General features: G+C 44.8%; 1 protein-coding gene across 1 annotated transcript in view; it reads left to right on the top strand.

The window, feature by feature from the left end:
- The window catches only part of PRKCA (protein kinase C alpha), a 339,371-nt gene that overhangs the window by 213,857 nt on the left and 105,251 nt on the right, over positions 1–20,263 (top strand). Inside the window, exons 4-5 of the mRNA XM_037493515.2 lie at positions 12,422–12,533; positions 16,615–16,743. Of these exons, the coding sequence (XP_037349412.2) occupies positions 12,422–12,533; positions 16,615–16,743 (241 nt within the window). The remainder of the gene's footprint in view (positions 1–12,421; positions 12,534–16,614; positions 16,744–20,263) is intronic.

The raw sequence follows: 20,263 nt of genomic DNA, 5'->3' as shown, positions 1-20,263 counted from the left end.
GGAACTTGGGCTGGACAGGGTGTCATCATTTGCATTGTCCAACACAGTAACCACAGCTCCCGGTGCCAATTTAAATGAATTACAATTAAATGAAAGTTCAGTCTGAAAGTTCAGTTCGCCATTTGAAGTGACCACATTTCCAGGGCCCAGCATGTAGCCGGTGGTTACCCCATCAGTGCAGATCTGAAACGTCCCCATCACTGGACCACACTGAGCTGCTCCTGACTTTGTCTGATGATCAAACCTGTCCTCTTGTTTTAGAGGTGAGGAAGTCTCCCTTGCTGCTTTATACACCAACTACCTTCCCTGTTGAAATTTGTATCTGTATAGAATGCCTTTGCTTATGGATACCAATTAGATTCTCTGCAAAATTACATCGAGTTGGCTGTCAAATGCTGTGGGTTTGGCAAAGAATAATAGAAAAGTCACTTTCCAGAAAGAGAAGAATGTTGGGGTTGCACATGTCACAGAGCCTGAAACAAATTTCAGCCTGATTAAACTTCTTTGGAGTAGACTGTTGTAAAGGAGGGGGCTGCTTTACTGTTCAGCTCGGACTATGGGTTCCTCTCTCCTCTAGCGGCGACAGTCTTAAAAAATCTTAACTTGCAAGACTCCATGTCATTCTATTCCCCTCTAGTGGAATTAAAGGGTAGCAGCTGTCTTTCTGTTCCACCTTGCATGTATTTGCAATCATAGGACAGGAAATCTAGCGTTATCAAAGATGCAAGATGCCGTTATCATTACTTTCCACGTGATGACAGACTGCTTCTTTGCATTTTATCTTTTTTCCTGTCCTCAAGAGAAAATGGCTTTCTGCTCTGTGTCCACTTTCGTTCCTTGATAACAGAATGAGCTTCTTTCACAGTAATGTGACTATCCTCTCCCATTGGCTCAGCGTACAGGCAGGCAGACCCATCAGTTGAGTCAAAGGCTAAATCAAAAGCCTGATTTTGCAACTTAACAACTGTTGATCTTGTTTAAATCATTTACTTTCTCGAGTCCCAGTTTCTTTGTCTCTAAACGGGTGGCTATCCTTTGACTTTCCATGGCCATGTCACAGGCTAAAAGGAAATATTTCAGGCCCTTTGAGAACTGGGATGGACTCTGTAAGTTGATCTCCCCCCTTCACCCCTCTCCACCTCCAGCAGCAGATAAAGGGGGATGTTACCCCATCCTCTGCATGTGGGTGGAATCCTCGGGGCCTGGGGCTGCCTATAAGTTGGTCACATGGGCCGCAGCCACCTGCCATTTCGTTTTATTATATGTCCCCTTTTCATTTCAATGTTGACTTTTGCTGAAGTTGAACTAGTTAACAAAGAAAAAAGTAATTTTTAAAATGCCAGTGGTTGCAGTGTTTCTGTATCCTCAAATCAAAATATCACTTAAAGGTATTTACTGAAATGCATTAAAATGCCATGCCCCTGCCCCTACCCCTGCCCCTGGTTCCAGGCAGCAATCCCTAGCCCCACCCACCCTACCCCGCAAACTGAAGACTGCACAGTCGTCCAGCAAACAGCACTGGATTTCTGCCGTCATGGTAACACTGCTGTTTGCTACAGGCAGAAATATGAGCATGTTCTTCGATATTTGGGTTAGGTATTTGTTTTGCTTAAAAACCCAGAAAACAAAATTTAAATGGCCATAGGTTTCTGCCACCCAAAAAGCGAACTTCAGATTTTCATAAGAGCTGAGCAAATGGTGCTAGTCATTTCAGAGTCCTGATTGGTGGTCTCTGATGTGGTCCTGGGGGAGACAGAACAAGTACTATTTTTGTCATTCTTTAGCTTGGGCTCCTGGAGGCACATCTTAGGATGCATTTAAAGTCACAGTTGGAGGAAAAGGCATTCGTGTTACCTCCTATTGTTTAAAAAGAGAAAGAGAAAAAACGAAGGGCCTCTGTCCCTCACTGTGTAGGCTCTAGATGCCCAGGTACACAACAACCAGACATAGCCATGCTTGGAGAAAAATGAGGGGAAGTGCAGAATGTGGTGCAGGACAGACTGATGCTAATGAATGCCACAACTGCACCTGTGACAGCTTTGCAGGAGCAGAAGCCAAGGTGTAAGAATCTTTTATCCAGTCACACCTGTAAATCTAAACCCCTTGCATCCTTGTGAGAAAGACTGGCTGTCAGAGGCAAATGGTTAGAGAGTCACTATCCCCTTCCAACACCCCCCCCAAAAAAAAAGATAGAACCTTCACTGTTTCTTAATTTCTGGTTTTAGAAAAGAAATTAAAAGATAGCAATAGAACAGTACATCCTTGAGGAGAGAGGAGCTGCAGCTGGAAAGAATATAACTCTCACTTCTCGAAGGTTCTTGGCAATCACTGAGCAAACGGGGGGTATCCTAACCCAAGGACAAATGCTGCACTTAACAAAAATCAAGTGAAAGCCAAGAGTTACATATCACTGTTTAGCCAAGATAGAAAATGGATGACTTACAAGCTTATCAGGAAGCTCAGCAGCCTCCCTGCACAACTGGAGAGGCTTGATCAAAAACAGACCCAGGTTTACAGTGGAAGGAGAGCTTTTAAATGTCAAATTTTGTGTTCATCCCTTTGGCCCAAGATTTCTACTTCTGGCACTTATCCTGAGGATTCTATGAGACTTGTGTGCAGTGAGTGTTCGTTTATGGTAGTTGCACTTATAATCATGAATTTGGAAATAACTGAAATGCCCAGGAATTGGGGATTGGTTAAATCGAGTATGGGACCTCCATCTGATCAAATATCATATAGGAAAATGTTACTGTTTCCGGGTTAATGACATGGAAAGATTTAAGACAAACTGTTCTTTTTTTTTTGGAAACAGCAATATATATATATAATTTTCCTTTCTACTTAACTGTAGTTTCTAATTTTCTTAGATTTCATCTGCAAAAATGAACATGTGAATAAGCAATTGCAAATTAATGTGACTGCAATAATTAATATTTTACTATAAGCTACCATTAAAAAAGAAAAACCTAAGGTCATAAGGAAAAAAATGCTGTTGACTGGAAGGAATACACAGACTGGATAATTTAGGGACCAGAGGTAGCCAAAAAAGGAAAAACTGCATTTTTTTCTTTGGACTTTGGAGCTAAGGGGACAAGACTACATATACCTTTTGCCGCCTTTGTTGTATTTAGCCCGTTGTACCAAATACCAGCTGCTGGGGATTTTCTAACATTATCGGAGGCATAAAAAATCAGCCTTCTCGAACAAGGTGCTGTCTTAAGTCCATGACAAAAAGCAACTCAGCATCCCAGGCTTCCTCTCTACCTGCTACAGATAGTAGGTGTCAAATTTTGTCCTGTACCATCTCAATTTTTTTGAGGGCACCTCACTTAAACAACAACCCAGTCCTGTCTTATTAAACAAAGACCATAGGATCTTGGAGTCTCTTGAATAAATACATCTACATTGATCTCCAATCCGTACTTAAGTGGCCCTAGGACTTGGCCTTGAAGTTTTGCAGGAGTCAAATAACTTTGTTCAGAGCTGGCAGAGATTCACATACTTAAAATGCTGTTTATATTCGGGACTATTTTGTTTTCCTTTCAAACGATCACATTGAAGCTCACCAAATCTTTAATTAGCACCCACATTTTTTGGTGCTTAAAAAAAAAATCTTTATCTACTGGAAAACAGATCAGTGGTTGCCAGAGAGAAGGGCTGGGGAGGGTAGGAATTATGACTAAAATGGGATCTTCCAGGGAGCTTGATTTTATATCAAACATCTTATTTCATATCATTTTTTAATATCATTTCTTACTAAATCAAAAATTCCTTTGGAATTTGAGAAGTGTGATCAATGCCCACAAAAGCTTGACAATACTGATGTTGTGAGATGAAGGCAGCATGTAAAATATATTAGAAAGTCGGAAGATGTTGGTTATGATATAACTTTTAATTAAGATTTCAGGTTTATGGACTGCTGGTTCTAAACAGCTGTACCGTGATCTCACACGGACACCATTGTCTCAGCAGACGCTGGAGAAGCTGCAGAGAAAGCCCATTCATCACCAGCTATGGCAGTTGTGCCCCAATTCCTTCAGCAGGTGCAGTCTCTCCCACTAATGGATCTCATGAACCCACTGAAATAGAACCAAATCTATTCAGCTAGGAATTGGGGTAATTTAGATTGCATAGATAATGCATGAATTCATTTTTCAGCTTAAACCTTTTCGGATAATGTTTAAAGGCCCCTCTCCCTGGCATCCCGAACCTAGCGTGTTTCTCCATTTCCCCAGAGGCTCTTTTGTTTAGATCTATCTCGAGAAAAGCTGCGCCGTTGTTCTACATCTGCGAGTTATCTTTGATTCTGCTTTTTTACATAAATGTCAGGAGAGTTTATGTTTCATTCCGGGACTTGCTCTTTCCATGAGGTGGTATTTCTTGGTGTTCTGTCCGTGTGGTTAACAGAAAGATTGGGCCCATCTGATTTAACTGCTCTGTAGCGTTCCCTAGAATAATATATTATGGCTTATTTAGCCATTGCCTTGTTCTTGGAGATTTATGTGGGGTATATTTTTTAAAGTTTGTTGCTTTGCATTTGATAATCAGAGCATCATGCTGGGCAAAGGACCCCCGAGAATCCTCCTGCAAGAAAACCTGGCTTGACAAGTTAGTCCAACTGCAAAGATGAATGGTATGCCTCAGAATAAATTACATTAAGATAAAAAATTGTCACCGGAAATGGAAGTTTTTTGGTATGTCCAAGGGCAGGAAACATTCTATAAGACCGTTAAGATCACAGGCTGAGGATGAGCCCCCATGCTAACTGGGCATCCGGAGAAGGGCCGCGGGAGGCTTGCTCAGTGCTCACTGCCCGATGTGATCATTGTCGCGACGCCACCTTGCATAAAATCACCCTGAGCAGATGAACTGGTGATACTGTCATGTTAACGCAAAATTTGGAAACAGGAATATTTTAAATGACAGAGTTGAGGGGGAAACATCCCGTGTCACCCTGAGAGCAGTGTCTTTGGTGCGGCTCATGTTGTCAGTACATGGTGACATGGAGACCCCATGTGGCTCACAGTATAATCCTGAGAGCACGTCAGATGGTGAAAGCAGGCCTGCTCTTGGTATTCAGAGGGAGCAGCTTGAAGGCGCCACACTGCTTTGGGTGATAGAGGAAGTCACACCCCAAGGGTTTTGAGGACTTAAAAAAAGTCTTTTCCATCAACTCTTAAAGCCCAGATGCCAGCCCCCAAAGACAGATGATTGGACACCCTCAGAGAAACCTGTGGGACATTTCAGAGATATTTGAATAAGGGTAACTAATTCAAGCCAGGATGACCTCTCGCCAAGTGCCTGCCATTATTTTATCCATCAGATTAAAAGGACATTTGAAGTGATGTCTGTTCAAATATAAACATCCTCATCAAAAAGCTTCCTCATTGATTGCCTGCCTCTGGCAGCCTTCACTCCCCCACAGACTTCACATTGCACACTGCTAGTCTCCATCCCTGAAGACAGTTTCTGACTTATCTAGAATATGCCTTCCAGCTAGTTGCAGATAATAAGAGAAAACTTGTATAAAATTTAAAGCCTGGTCAGTTTCCAAAGTTTTTACAATGTAGATCCATGGGTTTGTTTTTAGCACATTATAATTCATGGTAGTGGTAGTGACGGAGATGGTATTGTTGATGGCAGTGGTGGTGATGGCAATAGTGGTGGTGATGATATTGGTGGTGATGGTAACATTGGTGGTGATAGCAGCAGCGGCGGTGGTGGTGATGATGGTGGTGATGTTGGTTATAGTGGTGCCGATAGTGATGAACATGAAAGATTAAAAGTCACTGATAGGGATCTTCCCCAGGAAGGTTAATTAAGCTGTTATATTACAAAACTAAGGTATGTGAAACAGACTAGCAGATGCTTTTAATAGAACTTGAAATTTTCATTTGTTATTTTTTTCCTAAGAGCTCTAGATTTAAATTTGTGGGTTAGACTTCACTGGTGCCTATGAAAACTGGTTTCATCAAAACCTTTTCCTCCCCCAGACATGTGCATGACTGAAGCATCTGAGCAAATGTTTCCCCCTTTCATTATAATATGTCAGGCTTGTGACATATGACAGCAGGTTTCATATTCTATTTAATGAGAGGCTGCCAGTGCTAAGAAAGTAAAAGTAAGAGTCACATGCAATGCACTAAATGGAAAAATGTTACTGGCTTAGAAATAGTGAAGACTTGGTACCTACCATCCGTTTCCTTGAGGCACTAAGTACGGCCAAACTTATAACTTCTATGTGGGATAATGTATCTAAAACCCACAAGTGAACAGTGATAAAAGTATGTGTTGCTAAAGATTCAGTGGTTCGTTTCATACACACAAATTTATTGAAGGTCAACTGTGTGAGAGACAAAGTGGTTTGAGAGGATGCTGAGACTGATTTCTGTCGTCAGGTGACTTTGTAGTCCAAGTGGGACCTGTTATGTTTCTTTCCTTTTTTGCTTTGGTTTCCAGGAAGCTCAGAGACAAAGCTAACAACACTGAAAACTTAACTCTTAACTCTTAGATTTGGTTCTGGTTCAAGTGCAAATTTCAGCAACATCCTTTAGTCTCTCTCTTTAAGACTATAAGTCTATCCTGGAAGGTGTGGGGGTGCTCCTGGAGTTGAGGGAGGATAATAAAGATGAAAATAAATGAAAGAGGAAGTAGATAGAACAAAAACTATCATGAGTGGCAGAATGTGACACATGGTGTATAAAAAACAAAATGTTCTGGAAGGTCAGAAGAAAATTCCTTTTTTTTTTTTTTTTTTAAAGATTTATTTATTTATTTATTTATTTATACAAGCACTGGGTACAGTCAGAAGAGCGGGAGGGTGAGAGAATCCACCAGAGCCAGAGCGGGGAGCAGAGCAGGCAGAAGGACCGAAGGACACTGCTGAGGGGAGCAGCGGGCGGCAGGAGAGGTCTGCGCGCCATGTGGGACCCTCCTCCGGTGGCCGGGGAGCAGCCGGGGATCGAACCGGCGCCACAGAGGCTGCGGGCAGCTTCGCAACCCAGCACTCAACCGCTGCACCACCGGAGAGGCCCAGAAGAAAATTCTTATTTGGTGCTGACATGTGGTGAGGAAGGAGCCTCCTTTGTTGCCTTTTTAGTTGTTTCAGCAGGTGGGGTCTTGCCCTCCGGTGGTTACACTGCAGAGAAGGAACAGTCAGTGCAAAATAAGCAAGACCAAGGTGTCCATTGGAGATCCCCCAAGTCAAGAGTTGGATGTTAGATTGACAGATGTAAAATAGGAACCCTGAGGCCCTGCCCATCAAATGCTTCTCTCACAACCTGAGAAGATTGGCTTACACCCAAGCACACCTGAGATTCAGCCCCGCCCGCACCCCACGGCCACACAGAACTTCCTGGGACACCACAGAATTCATTTGTGCAAATCACTTGCCAATTGTCACAAGGTCTGCTCTTGGGCCAGCAGGGGACAATCCAGGCTTTTGTGTCCTGTGTCTTCCCTTGTCTTTCCGTCCAGGTTACAAACATCACTCAAAACCTATAACTAACACCACGCCTCTTAATGACCCCTGGTCCCTCACTGGCACCATACGTTTTGGGGTAAGCCTTCAGCCAACCCATGCCTTGAAATGATTTTGTTAGGAAAACCTGGTCAGAAAGTTTTAGAAACAGCATGTGTTTCCTTTACTTAGAGAAAAGCATTCTGATTCTATGTTTCAGAGAGATCTTTAGACTCATCCTCCCACCACCTTGTCACATGAGATCCAGCCAGTCATATATCTGATGAGCAAACAATAGATGCTCCTTTAGCACTGTTCTGCTTGAATTAGTGGTATTTACCCGGCAAACAGTACTGCATCGGCCAAGCAGTAAGCAGTGTATTTAATTCATAAGCTGTACAGTAAAAATAGATACATTGGAATTATACACGGGAAACCCTGAAGTCTGTAGTTTACTTAATGGTATTCTAGCCTTATCAATGTCCTGGTACTGCTCACGTACTGTGGTTATGTGCGACATTAGCGCTGGAGAAGGCTGGGCAAAGACGAAACGGGAACAGTCTGTACTATTTTTGCAAATTCCTGTGAGTCTTAAATTATTTCAAAATAAAAATAAGTTTTTGTTTTTTTTTTAAAGCAAGATGGAATCAAAGACATCCTCTGGTCCAGTTGTTTTTGAACTTGTATTTTAGCAGTGACCTCTTCTTCTGCTCTTGTCTTCTCTCGTCTTCAGCTGCCTGCAGGCACCTCCTGACCTGTAGAGCTCCTTGAAATACCACTTTAAAGATGCTGGTCAATCGAACCCCTTCAGGCTCCACATGAGAAGTCAAATGCACTGCTATTTGGTGGTTGGTGACAGGAATGGAGCCTGGGGACTGTCTTCCCACAGCTGTGCTCTCAGGCCACAAGTCCCAGCTTCTTACCTTGCACTGTGATTTCTTTTCTCAGATGGGATAAGACAAAAATAGACTGGGAAAGTGTTTCCACATTCCTGCCTTCCATCCCTGTGGTGAGGGGCATGGACTTCCACATGGTGGAGACAGTGCCCAGGAAGGCAGGATGGGCAGGCAGTTTCACAACATACCACTTGGTGTAGGTGTTTGCCTGGCAAGGTCAGTCTCAGGGAGAGGGACAGAGCTGGGGGCCACAGAGAAAGGTCCCTGCTGCCTTGCCTACTTGGCCTCTCGTCCCACCAGCTTGAGGACTGAAACTACTAATCCTCCTCTTCCTTTTCTTTCAGACCCACGTCATTGGCATATTCTTGGGAAACCTTGCATACCCGAAGTTTACTTGCAAGGATGATGTAATTGCAATAATCTCCTATTTGCCTAGGGATTTTCAGGTTGCAAGGAACTTCTTCATTTGTTTCCCAGGCTCAGCTCACCACCGAGTTACAACTTAGGCAGAATAGTTTTATCTCTGCTTTACAAATAAGTGCCATGACTTTCCCAAGTCATTGTTTGTGTCAACTCAGAGCATGGGAATTCAGAAACCTGATGAATGTTCTTTCTACTAAAAAGCTCTTGGTTAGTGTAAATCACCCACCCCCAAATTATCAACAAACAGGTGGTGATGTCATCACCAATTACCACCATCATCATCCTCATCACCATCATCAAGTTATCATAGGCACGATCCTTAGTCACTGACGTGATTTGGGGCTGTGAGAATCCCAAGACTTGGTTGTTCTCCAACCTTGTACAGGAGGAGGAAGCAATGGTTTCCTCTCTTCCTACACCTAAAAATGGTTCGAGCTGAAAATACCATATGGGCACTGGATGAGTAAGACTTAGGTTTTCCTGAAAAGTGAAGCAAGTTGCCCATGCACCATGTCATTCAAGACATATGTGACAACCGACCAGCAGGACCACTGCCCCAGAGCTGCCTGGTTCACCCCAGCTTTGTAGAGCTGCATGTGGCAGACATTGGGTATTTACTTAGTGCTGTTTGTTGGTGCCATGCTTCTGCAGGGGAAGCTGGCTGACTCCTCTCCTCCAGCATCCTATCTGCCCTTCATGTGTTAGGACACCACCTTCCCTCTTGACATGGAAGCTTTCCATTGTTGCTGAGCCTGGCCTGGTCCCTGCACATTCTGCCTTAACATCCTGGGATATTGGGGCTTGGTGAGCTGCTTTGATGGTGGGAGGCTGAGCCCACACCAGACCATGTTCACAGCTGCTACTTCAAGGAAAGTGATCTCTCAAGGAGTGTGCTGATGTTTCACACCCTGAGGGAAATCCAGAGAGTAACTGAGTGACCTGCCTCAAAAATACTCCTTTACACATCGATGCACCAAGCACCAATTTAGTCACCTACTAAATAAAGAACCTTCTAAAACAGTGATTCCCATCACTCAGTGTGCTGCCATTATTAGGGGCATCTGCAGAATTTGTTGAAATATAGGTTTTGAGCCTCACCCTTGGACTTTGTGCTTCAGCTGGCATTGAGAAGGGCTAACTAATTCCCTCTCTAATACAGTCAGATGGTGTCAGTGCTGTGCAGGGATCAGCCTGCAAAAATCACCACCCCAAACAAGCAGTAGCTGCCAAACTTTTTCTGTAAGGAGTAGATAGTAACTCTTTCAGGATTTGAGGGCCATGCAACCTCTCTCCAACTCTGCTGTTGTAGCCAGAGGAAGTAGGAAAATGAATGAGCAAGGCTATGTTCCAATAAAACTTTATTTACACACTAGGTAGTAGACTTGTTTTTAAAAAAGTGCCACAAATATAAAAATAAAATAGGAGCCACAACTTCATTCTAGGTGGATTTCTGAAAGCTCTTGGGTGGGAATCATAGTTAAGGACACAGGTGCTGGTTACAGATCATCTCTGATACCAATAACTTGAGCCGACAGTCACTAGCTTCTCTGTAGAATGAGGATAAAAATGATCATGAGTTGGTGGAAACATAAATTGGTGTAACTTCTGTAGAAAGTGGTGTGGACATTCCTTAAAAGTCTAAAAATGGAAATAGCATATGATCCAGCAATACCACTTCTAGGTATTTTTCTGAAAAATGCAAAAACTACTTCAAAGAGATGCATGCCCTCCTGTATTCATAACTTTATTCACCCTAGCCAAGACAGTCAACCCACTGACAGAAGCTAGATAAAGAAATGTTGGTATTTGTACTAAGTGGAATACTACTCAGCTATGAGATGGAATCTTGCCTTTGTGACAAGATGCACAGAACTCAAGGTGACTACACTAGTCAGAAAGGGAAAGACAATTATTGGATGTTTTCTCTCATATGTGAAATATTAACCCAAACAAACTAAGAAATCATAACACAAATAACTCTCAGACTCTGGAAAATAAGGTGATTAGAAGGGCGGGAAGGTAGAGGACATAGACCTCAGGGTGGGAAGGGCCACTAGAACTTTGGTGATGGGTGAGGTGAGGCTTATCGCACACAGGGAGGTGAAGATATACCCCCCAGATTTGTATGCTTTGTAAATCAGTGGTAAATAAATACAACTTTATTAAATAAAAAACAATTATATCATGACATTGGACTCACTGCTAGCACTAGCACGTCTTGGTGGTACTTATGTGAATGGATGAGTCTTCACTTTACTCTTCTTCATACTATTCCATATGATTGAAACATTCCAGAATCTTAAAATGCATGTCTTTAGAAAGGAACCATAATTCATTGCTGTTTATGTACATGGATTACATTTTATGTTTCCAAAGTCGACCGGAAGTTGAATTATATAGTCAAAATCAACATTTGGAGTGCCCCCGACACCATCAGCACCTAGATGGTGCTCTTAGAAAGTCAAAACCTAGAATATCTTTGCATTTGAGAAACACTAAACTGCAGAACTTCTCAGGTTTAACATCTGAAATGGAGCTCTTGGTCACCAAGCCCTGCTCCTCTGTCATCTCCCTGAATTAGGAAGATGTAGCTGAATTAGTTACAGCCGACAGACCACAGAACCTGATTCAGGAGGTGGGATTTAACAAGGAAGGGTCCTGTTTCATAGTATAAGGAGGACATAAAGACCTCTTCGTCCACCCCTTTGTGTTTACATATTAACAGAGGTCCAAGAAACAGAGGCATTTCCTGGCATTTGAAGCACTTTGCTAAGCTTGACTTTTGTCCCCCTAACAACCACATGAGATGGATGCTGTTGATTTCTCAGTGTATAGAGGAGACAAGCACACGTGATTTGTCCAAGGTCATGTTTCTGGAAGTAGCAGAACTGGGATTGAACTCAGGCCGTCTGACTCCAGAATCCATGTTCTATAATCACTGTGGTCTGCTGGACATAATCATTACTTCCTATCTATACTCTATCTGTGAATTGAAGAGAAGCTATCTAGTACCTTCGTTAATTTCTATGGTGTGCTAGAGAAGGTAATGGAATTGCAGCAGGGGGCTGCTCGAAGTTTATTTTCAGTGCATTTCAATTTCCATCTGATTATACTGGAGTTTCCCTGTGCAAACGCATGCTAATGCTTTGGAAATAATGCAGAGTTGGGAAGTTGTCCTTGTCAGCTTGGGTACCTGTTTGGTCTTACTGTGCATGGTCTTTCTGGAAACCTTGACCAAATGAAGATGAGCTAAACTCCCTTGAGTAGATCCAGGGTCATTCAGCTTGGGTCAGATGTACTCCCTGAATTTGTGCATATTCTGTGCTGCCACCTGGACTGGCCACGGGGGACCCCAGGTGTCAACATTGAGCTTACCCTTGAGGGCTTTGGTGTCTGTGGATCCAAACGTGGTTGCCTTGGGGACAGACCTGGTACATGCAAGTTATGCCCCTGAAGAGGTGTTAACACAGCCCAGAGTGGGCAGCCTGTTAAAACGTGAAGTCATCGCATTACCAGGCATGCACCAATGCCTGACCTCAGAGAACAGCGCATAGCAAGCCATCACACGGGGCATAAGAAGGTGTAGTCCCCGGATGTGCTCCTTTCATGAGTGGCATGAACAATGTGCTTCTTCTCTCCCCAGGACCCCAGGAGCAAGCACAAGTTTAAGATCCACACCTATGGAAGCCCCACCTTCTGTGATCACTGCGGGTCACTGCTGTACGGGCTCATCCACCAAGGGATGAAGTGTGACAGTAAGTAAGCTTGCTTTTCCGGTAGATGCCAAGGTTCTGCGGCTTCTGTCTGGGGATGACAGAGCCCTTCAGGTTCAGTAACCTCTTCAACACCCTCTCAGCCATAGAGAGAATTGGTCCTGATGTATAACAGACTGAAGAAGTGTAGAATCCACTGTTGAAGTCTTGGTTTATGAAAAGACTTAATTGCCTCATTATGTACCCAAAAAAGCACCCAATTTATAAATGAAATTGGCGCTGTCACTTTTTTTTTGTGGTAGAGATATTCAATCACTGTAAAATGCAGGCTAGTCAAACCCCTAAGCAAATGCCATGTGTTCAAAGAAGCCTCTCCACCTCCAGATTCCACATTTGGGGAGGCTTCAAAATAAGCTACGCAAGCATAGTCATTATCAACCCATGTCTCTAATTAGTGGGTGGACTGTGGAAAAATCCAGCAGGCTCTCCCTAAAACTGAAACCACAATGAAAATAAAAACCAGCATGGCATCTCATGGAAGTTCACTCATCTTGCACATTCACAGACAGATCAGTTTCCCAGAGATGAAACTACTGCAGCCCCCCCGCCCCCCACCCCTGACAACTTCAGCTCTTTTCCATGCTCCTTTTTTGTTCTGCACCCCTCCATCCAACACCCAGAGGAAGAAAACCAGCTATGGAAACTCCTTGCTTTATCATCCTTGTAAGATTTCTCCTTTTATTGGTTTCTCTAAATGATAATTTCCATGTTAGGATATGCAAAGGTCATCACCTGAACCTTGTTTTTCTAGTAGACAGGGAAGTGTGATGGAAGCACCCAGCCTGCTGCTGTTCAGCCGTAGCTTCTTTTATGGCCAAAAACCTTCCTGTGTGTATCCTATGGAGTAAAGATCATATATGAAGGTCAGAATACATGCCCTTTGTAGACAAAATGGATTGTTTCTCAGAACACAAGGGTTCTTCTAGCCTAAGCAGCATCTTAACCTTAGAACTGAGTAACCTAATGAAACCTCTGATCATCCAAGAGGTCCTGCAAGTGCAGCTTCTAAGTGCATGTGTAAATGTGCTTTTTTTTTTTTATCATGACATTATTTTTAATAGTTGTAAGAATAATAGGTTTTATAAAAAATACAACATTCATAAAAATGGCAACTTACAGAAACATAGCTAGCATTAATATAATCTGACCCTAGGATAACAGCATCAGCTATCAGCTTCACTCTGTTATTGTTATCTAGAAGAAAATATAAGAAATCAATGCTGACCATCATTTTAAATTGCATGCTACTTTTTTCAAAAAAAGATTTATTTATTTATGCATACAAGAGCTGGGGTACAGGCCAGAGGTGTTGGGGGTGAGAGTATTCACCAGAGACAGAGTGGGGAGCAGAACAGGCAGATTGACCAAAGTACACTGCTGAGAGAGCAGCGGACAAGACAGGAGAGGTCTGCTGCTCCATGTGGGTAGCTTCCTGGACAGTTGGGGATCGAACTCATGCTGCAGAAGCTGTGGATTGCTTCATACTGCTGTACTTAACCCATTGTGCCAACAGGAAGGCCCTGCATGCTACTTATTTACTATAAAAGTCTAAAAAAGCAGTTACTAGAGAAGGCATTTAAAATAGCCAAAAACAAACAAAGTTTCACTTATATATAAGGAAATTAAAATAATTGTCACAAGTCATCAGTTTTTATCTCTCAAAATATCATAAGGGCCTCCCTGGTGGCGCAAGGGGTTAAGATGCAACCTATGAAGCTATCCGCAGCCACTGTAGCACGAGTTCGATCCCTGGCCAGGGAGCTACCCACATGGTGCAGCAGACCTCTCCTGACTCACCCGCTGCTCCCCTCAGCAGTGTATTTTAGTCAATCTGCCTGTTCTGCTCCCCACTTTGTCTCTAGTGAATCCTCTCACCCCCCACACCCCTGGCCTGTACCCCAGTTCTTGTATGCATAAATAAATACATCTTTAAAAAATATATCATAAATTAAAATGTTTAATAAATGTGCTTTTAACTGCTTTACAACTTGGAACAAAAGTATTCAAGTGTGTTAACACCTTCCACCTGGAGAAGCTGGAGAGGAGTGTGGTGACTTGGTAGAGCCATCTTTGTTCTCGGGGCAGGCTCTGCCCTCGGGCTCTCCCAGCACCCTTACTTAGTGCGGCTGCCGGCCATGGAGCCGGTGCCTGCTCTTCTGTGGAGTCAGGGACTTGGGCGGTGACGCTATGTTAACAAAATACAGAAGTAAATGAGATATTGAGGCTGAATGGAGACCTTAGTATCCCTAACAGCAGGATTTAAAATTTTGTTTGGATCTGAGGGCCCTCCTGGTTAGCCATGAATGTCTTTATAATAACCAAATGGTATAAATTTGAATGTATTAGCTAAGTTTATACTAATAAAATAACCCCCATCTGGTTTGGATATTAAGATTTCATTTGAAAAATGGGCTCCATTATTAAAGAATTGTGAAAAACACTGACCTGGACCAGGGCATTTTGTTTTGTTTTATTTAAAATTTTTTGAGGTGAAGCTTCTGGGGTGACTGTTTGGGCTCCTTCCTGGAAGGAGCAGGAAAATGAACAGGGGGACACCAAACACCACCCCTTCCTTGACATCTGCAGAAAGGAAACCTCTTTCTCTACCCTTACAGGAATCATATATAATATTTAATATTTATATTTTTAATATAAGAATTATAATAAACCTTATAGGGTTATGAAATAACCTTATATGGTTATAATACTGTGTACAGTCGTGATTGGTGGAAAAACAACTTAGCAGTCACTTGACTAGGTCAACCTCTTAGTTTGTAGAATAGGAGAAGGAGTCAGAGACCTCGAATGAGCTTCCCAAGGTCAAAGGGCCACCTCAGAGCCAGCAAGTCAAGACGACAGCCAAGCCCACCTTCTCCTCGGTCCCTGTCACCCACACCCTTTGCAGCACCTGTGACATTTCTTTCCCTTAAGTTGCAAATTCTTCCCAGACACCAAAAGATAGGATTTGATGCAACCAAGTCATGTCAGTAGCGCTCTTTCAAGAGTCTGTCGGCTGGATCAAGGTACCTGAGTGTTTGTACAGCCAGCATTGCAAACAGAAACCCCAGCAGAATACACATTTGTGAATCAACTAGTTGCTCTTTGCCCGTGCCCGTCCCCCAGCCTTCAGTGTTGAACCAGAGCAGGCAACGTTAGACCTGGTGCCTTTTGCGGTTGACTTCATGTGAAACTCCCAAATGATTCGAGCTTCACTGAAAGATCACACCCAACCTTGTGTCCATCCAGCAAGGGTTGGCGAGGACCCTGGTAGCCACTGTCCCCCTGGGGCCCTGCGGCCACAATGACCGAGAGCTGGGACTCCTCCACAGAGGTTCCCCTTTGTATTTGGGGCACAGGATTGTAGGGTTTCTCTGACTCCCCTCAATACAACTGATCTCTTGTTACCCTCTCCCCGCCTCCCCCACATCACGTCAGCTGGTGAGGAATGGATTATCCTGCCAGCCTTGTATTTGTTGTACTTGCAATAATATTTAAATATTTGAAGACGGGTTTAAAATATCAAACACAAGTTTTAAAACAAAACAAAACAAAAGCCATGTACTTAAGCCTTCTTGAAAATACAGTTAGCAAGGGAAAGGAAAATCTCATGAATTTCCTATATTCAACCCACAGATTCTCAGTCTGAGGGTTGAGCTCAGAAAGGCGATAAGAAATTCCTTGGCAAAAAGTACCCTGTGTTTAATGTGGGCCCGTTTGCCCCCAGGGACATAAAACGTTCACCCATCCGTGCTCGGTGTGCATGTACCTGTGTGGATTTTGTGTACCGTTAAATCGCAGCGTTCGCAGAAGACCATGCCAGGGGTATCTGGCTTCATTTACGACTGTACAAATATGGTGCGGGTATTTTAAGGCTATTGCCACTCACAGGAAGCCTGTGCTGGAAGGGACATCTGCTAACAGTTCTTTATGTCACCAAAAATATTATAACGAAGTATCGAGTTGGAGGGTGGCTCGTTTGCACTTCTCTTCCTGCACCAAAACACTGAGGGAGGTGGCAGCTCGGGCCCATATGCCCACCTCACCCCTGGCTCTCCCTTCGCAGCCTGTGACATGAATGTGCACAAACAGTGTGTGATCAACGTGCCCAGCCTCTGTGGCATGGACCACACCGAGAAGAGGGGCCGAATCTACCTGAAGGCCGAGGTCACTGAGGAAAAGCTCCACGTCACAGGTAAGCTCACTCGTGGAGGTGGGAGGCTCGCGACTTCTCGGCCAGCATGGACACAGGGTTTGTCGGGTCTCCGAGATGGGGACCACTGCTTCCCATTAGCATCTTTCCCAGGAGACAGGTCTGTGCGTTGAATTCCCAGATATTCGAGTGTCAACCCACGTCATGACCCCTGAGCGGGTCATGACCCCCCTGCACTGCTGGGGGTCCCACCCTGGGTGACCAGGACAGCGAAGCCAGTTAATTGAAATGCTGTTGCTAAGAGAGGAACAGGGGCCAGTGGAGGTGGAGAGCTGATCCAGGTGTCCCGTGGCGCCAGGCCCCAAGTGCTCACCCTTCCTCTGTGAGGCCCAGTGCTCAGTACTTCACATACTGATTTATTGAGTCCTCACAGTCACTCAGTTATCAGCCTCAATCCAGAAGAGGAAACTGAGGCACAGAGCTATTAGGAAGCTTGCAGTGTCTCAGAGTAAGCGGGGAGCAAGGGTTGGAACCAAGCCATTTTGACTCCAGGCCTGGAGCTTCTGACCTAGGATCTGCAACCCCACTGCCTGGTGTAGAGCTCCCTGCCCTGCGCCCACATGCCCTCCTTGGGGCTCTGTCTGGCTCCCACAAATGTACCTTAGGAACACGAGAATCCCTGTCAAGTTGTTCTGGCAGCCACTGCCCCAGGACCGGCCTGTGCCCCTGGGACCTGCATCCCCAAACACCCGTGTGGCTTGTCCCCTCCCTTACAACTCACGCTCTACCTCCTCCTCGCTCTCCTTTGACAAGGGAGTTCGTTTTCATGTGAGCAGCCAAGGTATTGTTTGCATCTGTGCTGAGGAATGTTAAGCAGTCAGAAAACTAGGAGACTGACCTTAGTGTTATTTTTCTGTGACTATAGAAGGTGTAGCCAAAAGACTGGAAGGATCTGTTTAAGAGGAAAGGCAGGGAATGCTTACTTTTCAAAACATCCTTGCATTTTTTTTCTTTGAAAAAATTGGCAAGTTTTTTACTCAGAACTGTCCTCCCAGGTAAGAGCTAGGACCCATCGAAGGATTTTGAGATGTTTCGAGGAGTCAACATATCTGACCTCCCACTAACCCTATGAAACCAGCCAGATGTGGCTCATGGTCAAGATCAAGTTGTGGGTAAAATCACTCTGGTGGACAAACTCCCCTTCGACTTTTTGCACTTTGGAGAAGTTCTTTCATGCCCTCACCACCACACCTCCTGCACCTTTTCCTTAGGGACCATGACCCTCGCCCGCCCTTCCTTCCATTATATGGCGGCTGCCTGTCTCTCTCTGGCTGACAGCCATGAACTTGGCCATGTGCCGGTCACATGTGGCATCCTCGCCTTTGTTTCTCTTTTCTGCAAGCCTCCTCCATTGTCAAAGTCGTGTCTGGGGGCAGGAAGCATGCTGTTTAGGAAAAAGTTAGCATGCACGCAGCCTCAGTGGGTTGCGAGGACAGAGAAGAATGAAGTAGAATGGCTACGAGCTAAACAGCCTCATCTCTCCCCTTAGCTTTAGTAGCAAAAGCTACTGCTGTTGCCATTATATTAGCTACAGCAGGTGAACAGTCCAAGCCTGATTGTGGGCCTTGCAGCTCACCGTAAGGAAAGAAAGCCCAGGCTGAGATTTTCAAAGTCCAGCTGTTAGGCTTTGTGCTTCGAACACAGCACGGCACACCTGCCCGTGCTGGTCCTGCCTTCTCTGTAATAAAAGCAGCAACGCATGGTGCTGCCTGGGCTTGCCAGCCTCTCCTGGGATGCCCCAGGTCTGGCAGATGTGAACTGCACACACAGAGGGCCACAGCGGGTGACACCAGGGACACAGGTAGGACAGAAAGGATGATGGGCCCCTTTGTGTGGGGATGGCAAGCTGTGTCCTCTCAGGGCCCATAGGCCAGGTGCCTCATCACTGTGCACAGCTCACCTTGATTCACAATTGTGGGCTCACATCAGGGAAAACACCCTTCTCCGGGTTGGACACAAGCTTTGCATGTGTGAAAGGCAGCCGGCATCACTTACAGCCACAATCTAGGTCCAGTCCCTTCGAATCCATCTCATGCTTATTGAACAGACAGAGCGCTGGCCTAAGCATAGGAGTTCAGTGGTCATTTAATAATACAATGATCGCAGCAGCAGCTAAAGGTTACTGAGCTTGCCATGGGGATGGGGGTGCTCAGGTTGCTAAGGGGAAGGGTGGAGGCAGCGGGAAGAGCCCCAGTAGAGGCTTCCCAGGATGTGGGAAGCAGCCTGGCTCCAGGAGGACACCGCTATCCAAGGTGACCCCTGCCAGCAGCACACAGGGGCCAAGGCAGGTGATTTCTTGGAAAATGCAATCCAGACCTGAGCTGGTAGTTACCTGTGCAGAATGGCTCAGACTGAAAATAATTCCCAAAGTCCAATAGACACTCCCACAGACTCCTGCTTTGGGGTGGAAATCACCTTTTGAAACCAGAGACCATCCTGCTTTCTCAGCGGATGCAGCTGCATGGAAAGGCCTCTGTTTTCATGGTGCGTTTTCATTTTCTAGCCTGTGGACAGCGATGCTGATGTTAGCAGCACGTCATTTTTTTTTTCCTCTCAATATGTGTTCTTAATAGGTTTTCTACATTCCTGTGCTTTTTTTAATTTGATTTGGAGAAGTGGTTAAAAAAAAATTCCCTCGGAACAAATTTTCAATTTAATGTTGTAAGTAAGTGGAAAAAATACCGTGTGCTTTACAGCGGTTCCACAAGCACCTCTCTCGCACAAGCAGAGGATTCTGCAGGAGAGTCTAATTTTCTCAACCACTTGGGGCTGTTAATTTGGTGTGGAGCTGGAAGCTCTGAAAGGGTCCCCTGGGGTAGGGGGAGGGAGCGCCTCCTGCGGGGCCGGGCTTGGGATGCTCAGTACCTCCTCTGTTTGCCTCTAGGGCTGCGTGGGATTCGGGGGTGCCCTGTCTCACCAGCTCAGCTTTGAGACTTGCCCTCATGTTGTGGCTGAAACAATAATATTCCTTCCATCTGTCCTTCCATCTTATAACATAACAGTGTATTTGCTAGCGTCAAAAGAGGGAGACTCCGCTTTGTATCATGATCATTCTTTCATCCTTCTGATCATTTAATCATACTTTTATATTTTTCTCTGCTGCTCCTTGATACACTAAGGTGATGAAGACCTGGGCCTTACTGTGGGGTGTGTGGCCCCGGGGGACATGAAAAGGCATGGCAGGGTGGTAAGCAGGTGGCTGTCCACCTGCCAGGGCCTGGAGAGTCTCACCTGCCAGGGGAAGCTTACCTTGGAAGTGACAGTGGGGGGCAGGGAGAGTTTCAGGAAGGACACACGGTGAATCCAGGAAACCCATGAGGTTCAGGATTCTGGGAATTTTGAGTTCATGGCAGGAGTGCTGCAGGGAAATTTTTTCCATTTTCAGGAGATTAGGGCTGCAATGATCCATTGACTGAAGGCACAGCCTTAGAAGCCAGAGTGTCAGTGCCGAGTGAAAAACTTCACTTTCAAACTGGGGGATTTTAAGTTGCAGGTGGCTGTT

This window comes from Talpa occidentalis, unplaced genomic scaffold (assembly GCF_014898055.3).
Source record: "Talpa occidentalis isolate TD23 unplaced genomic scaffold, MPIMG_talOcc4v2.1 talOcc4.7, whole genome shotgun sequence".
Classification (NCBI taxonomy): domain Eukaryota; kingdom Metazoa; phylum Chordata; class Mammalia; order Eulipotyphla; family Talpidae; genus Talpa; species Talpa occidentalis.
This window is presented reverse-complemented; position numbering and strand designations above follow the sequence as displayed.